General features: G+C 36.9%; 1 protein-coding gene across 1 annotated transcript; it reads left to right on the top strand.

The window, feature by feature from the left end:
- Window positions 1-4,543: 4,543 nt before the first annotated feature.
- Window positions 4,544-5,143, top strand: LOC141677733 (uncharacterized). The gene has a single exon (XM_074483782.1). The coding sequence runs from the start codon at window positions 4,544-4,546 to the stop codon at window positions 5,141-5,143; it is 600 nt and encodes a 199-aa protein (XP_074339883.1).
- The last annotated feature ends 6,970 nt before the right edge of the window (window positions 5,144-12,113 follow it).

Genomic DNA, 12,113 nt, shown 5'->3' with positions numbered 1-12,113 from the left:
ATCATTTACAGATTTACTTTGTACGTTATGTCTTCTGCACTATCACTTAGGAGCATACTGGATGCTCACAATTGACTGGTCCTAAGTATGCTGACTGGCTTCGAAACTTGAGAATTGTTCTAGGATTGAGAAGCTGGAATACGTTGACTCACTAAGCCTACTGACCTGCTAGTTGATGCACATAATGATGAACTGTTGTGTATCGTAAGTAGATAGATGATACAAATGTTGCTCAATGCATCATCTAGCTTCCATGAACACTGAGCTACAGAAGCAACAGAGCATATGGATGTTCATATTATCCTAATGCATCTACAAAGTTGTATGATGTGGCGGGGAGGACACTCAATATGAGATATCGAAGGGTGAGTTCGGTTGTAGGATGTTTGAGGGATCATCTGTGAATGACCATGTCTTAAGATGATCAATTTGATTGAACGCTTGGACAACTTGGTTTTGCCATGGATGGGAGCGCTGCCAAGACTTGGTCTTGCAATCGCTTCCGAGTTTCGTTCTCACAGTTTGTTGTGAACTTTCACATGAATAAGTTGGGATGTCAGCCTGCCTGAACTCCACAACATGTTGAAGACTGCGGATCGAATTTTCCCCTAAGAAGAGTTTCTGTTTTTCTCGAATTGGTGAAGGTTCCAATCCTAAGAAAAGGAAGAGGAACTCTTCCAAGAAGAAGAAAAGTAGTGAGAAACACCGGTTCCACCAAAAGCTGAAGCCCCAAGAGCAAAGTTGTTTGCTTTCCGCTATAACTAGGTGGGGCACTGGAAGAGAACTGCAAGGTTTACCTTGCTAATTGAAGAAGAAGAAGGGTAGTGAGACTACCGCTTCTGATTCAGGTATGTTCATGATAGAAGTGAATATGTCATTAAATCAAATTTCTACTTGGGTATTAGATAGCGCCTGTGGTTCTCATATCTGCAATTTGTTGCAGGGACCAAGGAGAAGTAGGACTCTTGAGGAAGAGATGGTGATTCTACTGATGGAAATGGAGCAATAGTTGCTGCTGAAGATGTAGAATCTTTCATTTACATAGGCCTACGTGCAAGCTATTGTTTGAAATAATGTTATTTTGTTCCCTCGATTGTGAGGAATTTATTCCCATGTTAGACTTGGCTGGATTTTCATTTATTATTGAGAATAAGAATTTCTATTCTTAGAGATAATATTCTTTATGACTTGGTACTTTAAATAATGGTCTGTTTATGTGACATAATTTACTTCAGATTGAACAAACTAATAAAAGAAATGGGATGATGAAAATCTCACTTATAGTGGCGACTGCAGTCTCCATTAGTAGACATGGAGAGAGGGCTACAATTTGCTAGGAATGGTACACACAGATGTATGTGGACCAATTTCTACGCAAGCCATGGTGGATTTTCATATTTCATTACTTTCATAGATGATAGATCTAGATTCGGATATGTGTTTGATGAAACACAAGTCTGAGGCTTTTAAAAAGTTCAAAGAGTATAAGTATGAAGTGGAGAAACAACCAAACATAGTATTATAACTCTCATCAGATCGAGGTGGTGAATACTTTAATGGAGTGTTTCTAGATTATCTCAAAGTAAATGGTATAGTCTCCCAGTGGACACCTCCAGATTGGTATCTGAAAGGAGAAATTGAACTTTGTTAGACATAGTTCGGTCCATGATGAGCTATGCAAATCTTCCAGTATTCCTATGGGGTTATGCATTGGAACCTCAGCATATTTACTGAATAAGTGCCTTCCAAATCTGTTCCTCAAACTCCGTATGATATATGGAAAGAAGGAAACCGGAGTCTTAAACACGTTAAGATTTGGGGATGTCCAGCTATGTCAAGAAAGTTGACCCAGATAAGCTGGAATATTGATCCGTAAATGTAGTTTCGTGGGATATCCTAAAGAGGACTTAGGGTATTACTTTTACCACCGATCATCGGGTGTTTGTCTCCCGACATGCTACCTTCTTGGAAAAGGAGTTTATCCTTGAAGGAAACAGTGGGAGCAAAATTGAACTTGATGAAGTTCAAGAAGCACAAACTACTACGGATCAAGTGGAAACACCTGTTCTGACTGAAAAAACCTTTTGTGGAACAGCCCATTCATAGATCAGGAGAGTGTCTCGCCAACCTGAGAGGTATAATGGCCTTGTCATTGAGAATGACAATGAGTTGTCGATCATTGATGATGACGACCCTGTAACCTATAATGAGGCTATGAGTAGTGTTGACTCAGAGAAATGGCATAGTGCCATGAAATCCAGAATGGAATCTATGTATACGGTATACAAAAGATAGATTATAGCAGATGGCCAGGTGGAGACCTATAAGGCCAGGCTTGTGGCAAAAGAATTCAAACAAAGGCAATGGATTGACTTTGATGAAACTTTTTACCTATAGCCCTGTTAAAATCAGTTCGGATTTTGCTTGCGATTGCTGCTTACTACGACTATGAGATCTGGCATATAGCCAGATGGTTTTCTTTCCAAGGGAAATGAAAGCCTAGTGTGTAAGCTACTGCGAACCATATGTGATTTAAAGCAAGCTTCTCGAAAAGATGGAATATTCGTTTTGATGAGACAATCAAAGATTTTAATTTTATCAAAAACGTAGATGAACCATGTGTCTACAAAAGGGTTAGTGGGAGCGCGGTAACATTTCTTATATTATATTGAAATAGAGTTGACACACATAACAACATAGCAGACCCACTCACAAAGCTACTTTATGAAAGTCACTTTGATCGTCATAATGACAAGATGGGTATTAGATACCAGAGTGATTGGCTTTAGTACAAGTGGGAGATTGAAATGGAATATGTCCTAAGTCCAATCATGTATTAGGATTTAGGAATAACTCTTTATGTAATCTGTTTTGATTTCATTGATATTAATAAAGACTTGTTTTGTTTTATTACGGGCTCTATCTATTTAAGTGTTTAAATAAGATATACCATAGTTTAAGAGTAAAGCTTTTTATGGATTATGATGAGATCATAATAGTGAGACCTAAAAAGATGATAACTCTAAACTTAAATAGTTCCTGGTCATAGGATTACTAACTGGTAATTAATAATCCGCAAAGATCGGTACATACTATGCTTGCTTCATTATGAAGGATGTCTGTTCTCATAGACATTTGTGTGGTGACACTATAGCTAGTATGTAGGTGCTTATTATGGAATAAGTTCACTGAACATGACTCGCCCAGCTGAACAACTGATGGAGTTCACTCACGTGTCAGCAGTTGTTCGCTTAGTGATAGTTGTACAAGTATCCTTAGACTTGAGGTCATCATAGTCATCTTGTGTACACTGAACTATGCTTTGGTTTAGTTCTTAGTCTCCAGGGACAATTATTAGGGCTCTTCTGGGTATAGGAATTTGTACACGAAGACAGTGTATGATCAATAAAGGATCTACCCCTTCCAGTGAAGGAAGCGAATGTTCAAGGCTGATCCACTTATGCTAGTTCAGGAATCTCTGGCCAGAGTAAATGAAATTAGAAACGAGTTTCTAATTTGCATAGAACTATGCATAGTAAATGGTAAGGAAAGTGATTGAATTAGATAGACTTGACACGAGATCCATGCCTTGTATTTAATCGGAACATTGTTAGGGTAGAAGGAGTTTATTGTACGGTAACTATTCACTGACAGGTTCTTGGTATTCTAAGCAGTGAATTCATATTATCCGGATAGTCGCGATATATTGAGAAGTATCACTCACGATGTAGAATAAATGTGATTAATTAATTAATCATATTTAATAAATTAGAGAATTTATATAAATAATGATAAAATAGTTTTATTATTATTTATTTCTACTACCGGCTTAATATTGAACCTACAGGGTCACACCATAAAAGGAGAATGATTTAATGGTGGAGGAATTAATTAATAATGGCTAATAATTATTTATTTATGAAATAAATAGTTAATTGGAAAATTTAATAATTGATTAAATGAGATTTAATTGATTATAAATTAATTAAGAAAAGTTCTTAATATTATTAATTAAGGATTTAATTTTTGGAAATTAAATCAAGAGAGAGAATTATTTCTAAAGTGTTTAGAAAAAGGATTAATGATTAAAAGGTGTTTTAATTATTAATGAGAATAATAAATGGGATAATAATAATAATATTTATGGGAAAATTTCAGCTGAAAATTTTGCCTATAAATACACTATTATAGACCCTATTTTATTCCAACCGACATCAAACCCGAAAACCCAAAAAGTTTGAAAAACCCAATTCTCTCCACCTCCTTCCTCCTCCTTAACATCGTTTTCTTGGTGGATACCGGTGGAGTGCATCACACTTGAGGAGCAACTGCTAAGGATCTCTGATCGTTGTCTCCGAATTATTTTAAAAGGTTAGATTCGATCCCTCGAATTTTTATTCATGATCTGTATGCTTTTATTTGGATTTTGTATGTGTAAAAGTATTTTGCCATGCCCCCGTTGCGTTTAAAATCGAACAATGAGGATGTGTTATTATGAAACATAGAGAATTCGGGTATATATTCGGTCAAGAGTGCATATAACATGCTGCAGAGGCAAAAGGGAGTATGGCGGATAAAAGATAATTCTAGTGTTTGGAAAGATCTATTGCGCTTGAAAGCTCCTGCTAAGGCATTAAACTTAGTCTGGCGTGCACTTGCTAATTGTCTGCCTATAATGACCCAGTTACAAACAAAGCATGTCCCAGTTCAAGTGTGGTGCCCGGTTTGTAATGAAGAACCTGAAACGATTCCGCATAACCTGGTTACATGTACGTTTGCTTCTCAATGCTGGATGGTTTTACGGTCAGATAATCTTTGGGTTCAGAATATGGAGTTCAGGTCGTGGATGAGTGCAATTCTGAGCTCAGGAACAGATAAGCAGCGAGCCGAGTCTGTCATGTTATGCTGGGTGGTTTGGAGAGCAAGAAACGACTTGGTTTGGAATAAAAAATTCTCAACTGTTAATAAAGTTGTTGCATCAGCAAAGAAAAACCTTACACAATGGATATTAGCCCAGAGTATATCATCACACACTCTTCTACAACCACATGCAAAGGGAGATGGGAGTATGTTCTGGGTAAAGCCCCAACCAAACACAGTTAAGGTTTCTGTTGATGCAGCTATCTTCGAAGACAGAGAGTAAGTTGATTTCAGTCTAGTTGCTCGAGATTCTGAAGGTTCCCTCATTCAAGCACAAGCAATAACTCACAAGGAGTGGAATGAACCTGTGGTGGCAGAAGCTATGGCGGTGAAAGAAGCATTAAGCTGGATTGATAAAATGAAATGGCCGACTATTATTTTGGAGTCAGATTGCCTGGTTGTGATCCAGGCTATTAGAAGTGAAACCCCAATGCGGTCCAGGTTTGGTGTGATTATTTCGGAGTGCCAAAATCTCATGCGTTGTCTAAACAATGTGGAATTGTTATTTGTAAAGCGATATGCAAACATGGTGGCTCATCAACTGGCTAGGAAATCATGTTTTCTCTCAGGTCGTAGCTTTGATAGATATTCTATTCCTAGGTCTGTCAAAGATTGTATTGAAGCGGATTTATTAAGTTAATAAAACTCTAAGATTTTCGTCAAAAAAAAAATATTCCACTGTCAGTAAGGTATCCCAATTTGTAGAAGATACTCGACTAATCCACTGACAGTTGATATCTCATATAAAGTGAATATAGTTTGATAGCTCATCGGCTAAAGTTGGCCAATTTTTCAGAAATTGGTCATTATTGTTAATTCTATATAAAATTTAAATAGACTAAACTTGTCATTCACCCAAATAAAATTTGGGGGCCTTCATGTGATCAAATTTGTTTGATCATTTTTTAGTACGGTGACTGTGGCATGGAGGAACAAGAGATGCCTAAGATTGATTCGAAAGTCTCTATTGGTGTGTTGGATCCACAATTTATTTCCGAATTGCACCTGATATTATAAGTGTATATTAACATATAGGGGTCTAATTTATTTATAAGTGAATGACATATAACTGATTGACACATCATTATTTAAAAATTATGTCAAAAAGGATTTTGGAGCCATTACAAGAAAATAGGACAAAACCGACCATCAAAAACGGTCGGTTAAGAGGCAAAACGGTCGGTTAAAAGGGTCATAACCGACCACGCCCTGTGATCGGTTTTAGCCTGGTCGGTTATGACTTTTGGTCGGGTTTAACCCTCATAACCGACCAACACTGTGGTCGGTTAAGTGCCTGGGCATTTTACTGAAATGCGGGGTCACCGTGTACACGTCACTTAGTCATAACCGACCGTTGGTGGTCGGTTATGTCTGTTTTTAAAAAGTTGACTGGAACTCATAACCGACCGTGGTCAAAGTGTGCACATCGGTCGGTTTTATTTCAGAAGCTAACTTAAATGTCATAACTGACCGTCCTAAAACTGACCACCCTCTAAAGGAGACGGTCGGTTTTATGAAGAAAGTGGTCGGTTATATCTCTTGACGGTCGGTTTTCTGGGTTTTGTAATTGTCAAAAGTGATCGTTATGCCTATTGTCGGTCGGTTTTAAGGTTTGATTTTAAAAAATTGCAGGTTTTTCTGCAGTCCCTATACAAAACCAAATCAAACAACCAAACAACCAAATAATATTCACAACCAAATCTCCAATCCAATCAATAACCTATACTACTCAAAATCATTCCACCAAACTAGTAAATTTAATGATTAAACAATAGTAATTAAATCCAATGAAATCATTTACAAACTCCGATAACCGGAGGATCAAACCATATCATTACATAATAAGCAATCTTAAATAACCGACAGAGTATCAAACCATAACAACATATTAAATTTACATCCCATAACCATCAAAGTAGCAAATTACAATTGTCTTAAAACCGATCAATGTAAACTAATCCGACAAATCAACATCGGATGATCCACCGCCATCATCGCCATCACCACCGCCATCATCAAAGTCCTCATCATCGGAGGTCTCATCCTCGGATGTGTAATCCTTATCGACTTCCATAGCATGCCGATTGTTTTCCTAGATACACAAGTTTAATGAAACTAGTTAAAAAGAAGAAACAAAATTTACATGTGAATGAAAACAAATAAATAAACAAGAAGGTCAAAAATTATACCTCCGCAACACCAGCTTCCGTCTTTTGGTCGATATCTTCAATCAAGGAGCCCACGATATGCACGATCTCGCCACCGATAAGGTTATTCCATTGCAACCTTTGGCTAGGATCGGAGGATGGATCCGAGGTCTCGAGAGCGGTACGTGTGAATGCAGCTATCTCCGCATCGAAAAGTTGGCGAGCAAACCGATTTGGATTAGCACGGATCTCCGTAAGCACATTCCTCACGATGGCAAGATATACATTGTCGGGGATGGCTTCACGTTGTCTCGGAGCGGATGAGGATGAGCCGGCTTCATTCCGTGTGGAAGCTTGGTACCGGGTAGCAAGTGTAGGCAAGAGATCGGTGGCCCGAGCATTGGGGAACCCCGCCACATAATTCTTTTTCGGCTTTGTACCTTGGGGGACCTCTAAGGCTTCCATCCACCAATCCCACGACTCATCCCGATCACCCGTTTGTGTAACCTCCACGGGCATGTGCTCGAGAATGGCGGCATATCGTTCCTACAAATTCATTTAAAACAATTAACGATGCATTTAAAATCAAATAAAAATACATATAAAATCACATATAAAAATGCATTTAAAATCACATAAATACATATAAAATCACATCGCATTTAAAATCACATAAAAATGCATATAAAATCATATATAAAAATGCATTTAAAATCACATAAATACATATAAAATCACATATTAACGATGCATTTAAAATCACATAAAAATGCATATAAAATAACATAAAAATGTATTTAAAATCACATTAAAATACATATAAAATCACATATTAAAGATGCATTTAAAATCACATAAAAATGCATATAAAATCACATAAAAATGCATTTAAAATCACATTAAATACATATAAAATCACATATTAAACATGCATTTAATATCACATAAAAATGCATATAAAATCACATGAATATATATATATATAAATTCACTTATTAAATATGCATTTAAAATCACATAAAAATACATATAAATTCACTTATTAAAGATGCATTTAAAATCACATAAAATGGTCATAAAAGCACATAAAAATTATCGCAATACGCATGGCGGCCGGTGTAGTGTAGAAGGGATTTTCCGGATCGGATCCAACTTTTCTATGACATTTATCCCACACCTCGAGTCTCGTCGTCTTTTTCTTGTTTTTGTTCGTCATTACCTTTCAAAATATTAAACAACTTATATTAGCACGTCCTAATAATTAGTTGATTATATTAAATATGGTGAATGTGTATGTATGTGTGTGTGATGGAATATAATAATATTACCTCCCGAACTTTATTGAATGACCTTGCACCGGCACTATGCAATCTTTCAACTTGTTGTCGGTTGGTGGATCCAACCGATGACCGGTGCAAGTGTCCTTCGTTCTTCTCCCAATACTCCAAAAGGTCCTTCCAAAAAGGAACGGACCAATAAGGCGGCTTCAAAGACAACTTGCTCATGCCCTTCTCCCTTGCTTTTCGCTCCACCCTCTTCTTAAGCTCGTTCAAAGTCCTTTTTATCGTCACTTTAATGTGATCTTCCACAATTTTTCGGGCCTTTGAACGGCTTTGCCCCTTAAGATGCCTATAATATTTCTAAAATTGCAAAAAAAAAAAACGAGGATAAATGCATCATAAAATCAAGAAATAAATGACAATTATTGTTAGGAATATATGTGCATTAGTTTGATGATATGTTTAACAAAACACTTAAGTAGAAATTTAGTGTCTGTAGCCTCAACGGATAAGACCACTTTGGCTATCCGTTGATGGTGTAGCTTTACTTAGAAATAAGTCTAGTATTGTAGCATATTTCAGTCTCTGTATTTAAAATTGTAATTCTTAGAAGTTGAGAGAAACTATGAGTCATGTTGACTACTAGATGATATGCAGATAGGAAGGCCAATTGTAAATATTTCATGCCTTGTAATTTTGTATAAATGAAGTGGTATCAACGGATGACTTAAAAGACCTTCAACGGATGAGAAGCTAAGCTTCAACGGATGTCTCTAAAGCTTCAACGGATAACATCCTTCAACGGATGAGAGCATCAACGGATGAAAGCTTCAACGGATAACATCCTTCAACGGATGAAGTCATCAACGGATGAAAGCTTCAACGGATGTTCTGCTAATCAGCCGTTGATAAGTGGTAGTTGTACCTACAAGCAGAGGCACGTGGGTTGACAGAGAAAACTGAGATGTGGTAGCCGAATTTCAGGATCAACAGAAAAAGCAGCCGTTTTTCTTTTGTACAAAGTTGCAATAGTCAACAAAGTACTTGAGTGAACAGGAAAAGAAGCAAGTGAAGAACTTATTTTACTATTGTAATTTTATATTGTTTTTCACTTGTACACTTGGTAATATATATGAACCAAGAAGAAGCTAGTAATTAGAGAGATTTTTCCAGAGCTGTTAAGAAATATCTTGAGAGAAAATTCATCTAGTTTATACTAGGATGCAGCTGTGATCAACATTGTTGAACACAGATTTTCTAATACACCATCTCTGGTGGAACAACAAATCCACCAGAAAAGTTTTTAAGGTCTGTTGTGTTCTTTACATTTGTGCTTGAATATATATCTGTCTGTATTAGCTTAAAGCAATTCACACACTTGTTCTTCTTGAACACACAACTTTATAAACTGCTCAAAACTTGAAAAAGTTTTGAGATTTACATTCAACCCCCCTTCTGTAAATCTCATTGTTAGTCTTCTAGGAATAACAATTGGTATCAGAGCAGGCTCTTGACACACAAAGAGTTTAAAGATCTTGGAATCTAACAAAGATGAGTAAGAAGGATATTGGAGTAAAGATCCCAGTTCTTGACAAAGACAGTTATCACCACTGGAAGGTGAAAATGCACCTTCATCTACTCTCCCAAGATGAAGGTTATGTCAACTGCATTGTGAATGGTCCTCACATTCCCCACAAAGTAGCCACAGTTGCTACGGCCACAATTGCTGTTGGTCAATCCATTCCAAAACCTAGAGCAGAATGGACAATGGAAGACACAGAAGAAGTCCACAAGGATAAGAAGGCTATGAACATTTTGTTTAATGGTCTTGACAAGGATATGTTTGATAATGTGATAAATTGTTCAACTGCCAAAGAGGTTTGGGACACAGTTCAGCTGCTGTGTGAAGGTACAGAACAAGTAAGAGAGAACAAAATGCAGCTTCTCATTCAACAGTATGAGCACTTTCATTTTGAAGAAAATGAATCTTTAAATGACACATTCAATAGATTCCAAAAACTGTTGAATGGACTGAAGCTGTATGGTAGAGTGTACCAGGTGAAGGATTCAAATCTTAAATTTTTGAGATCCTTACCAAAGGAATGGAAACCCATGACTGTTTCCTTAAGAAACTCTCAAGATTATAAGGACTTTACTCTTGAAAGATTATATGGAATCTTGAAGACTTATGAACTAGAGTTGGAACAGGATGAGGTATTGGAGAGGGGGAGAAAGAAAGGAGGTTCAGTTGCATTGGTAGCTGAAAATGAGAAAGAATGCAGAAAAGAAACTGTGAGATCTACATCAAGCTCCAAAGATGGTGTAAGAAATCCAGAATCAGACAAGGGTAAAGGGCAAGTTGCTGAAAATGAAGACAACTCCAGTCAAGATGACTCTGATGGTATTGATGAGCATCTTGCATTTCTGTCCAGGAGATTTGCAAAGATGAAGTTCAGGAAAAACACTAGAGCCACTAAACCCCATAAGAACATGGTGGACAAATCCAAGTTCAAGTGTTTTAATTGTGGTATGAGTGGACACTTTGCAAGTGAGTGCAGAAAGCCAACCTCTGAAAAGAAGAAGTTTGATCAAGTAGATTACAAAAAGAAATATTTTGATCTGCTCAAACAGAAGGAAAGGGCTTTCATTACTCAAGAAAGAGACTGGGCAGCTGATGGAGAAGAAGAGGATGAAGACATGGAATATGTTAACTTGGCTCTCATGGCTGATTCTGAGGAGAATGAAGTTAGTTCATCAAGCAACCAGGTAATTACTACTGATATAACACAGCTTACTAAAGAAGAGTGCAATGATGCTTTTAATGACATGTCTACTGAACTGTATCATTTGCGTGTATCTCTTAAATCTCTTGCTAAAGAAAATAGTAGGATTAAAGAGAACAATCTGTTTTTAAGTAATAGAAATGCTGTGTTAGAAGATAAGTTAATTGACCTAGAAAAGACTAAGCTGCATTGTGTATCTGTTGAAAATGAACTAGCTGAATCTATTAAGAAAGTAGAAATACTTTCCAATCAATTAGAGAAAGAGCAAGAGGTGATTAAAGCCTGGAAAACATCTAGGGATGTAAGTGCTCAAATTGCCAAAGTCCAAGGAATTGAATCATTCTGTGAAACTGCCTGGGATAAAAATAAAAAGAAACTGGAATTAATTGATGGACTGTCAACGGATGTGGAATCAACGGATGATGAAAGTTATCCGTTGAAGGAAGAAAAGGAACATCCGTTGAAGGTTCCTCAATTAAAACAGGCAGATGTTTCTAAAAGAGAAAATCTAAAGAAACTCAACAAAAAGTTTGGTTCAACTTCAAAGAACTTTGTCAAAGAAGGAGCAAGCACATCCAAAGATGTCAGAAAGGTGAATGTAGGGCACATGACCTTAGAACAGTTAAACAATAGGCTCAAGATGGTTGAGGATAAAAAGGAATCCAAAAGGAAATCCAACAGAAATGGGAAGGTAGGAGTTAACAAACATAACAATTACACACCTGACAAGTATGCTCCTAGAAAAAGCTGTGTGCATTGTAATAGTGTTAATCATCTATCTGCTAACTGTAAATCTATTAAGAAATCTCCCATAACTGTACCCTCTTCCATGCCTAACATGTCTGTATCACCTCTACATGCTCTGCCTGTTATGTCTCAACAAAATCCTTATGCACATTTTGCAAACATGCCATATTTTAACAATTCTTATCTTGCTGCATTCAGTATGCCTCAATTGCCATACAATATGCCAATGTGGAATA

Source organism: Apium graveolens, chromosome 8 (genome assembly GCF_009905375.1).
Source record: "Apium graveolens cultivar Ventura chromosome 8, ASM990537v1, whole genome shotgun sequence".
Taxonomy (NCBI): Eukaryota; Viridiplantae; Streptophyta; class Magnoliopsida; order Apiales; family Apiaceae; genus Apium; species Apium graveolens.
The sequence above is the reverse complement of the archived record's forward strand: the minus strand, read 5'-3'. Positions and strand labels throughout refer to the sequence as shown.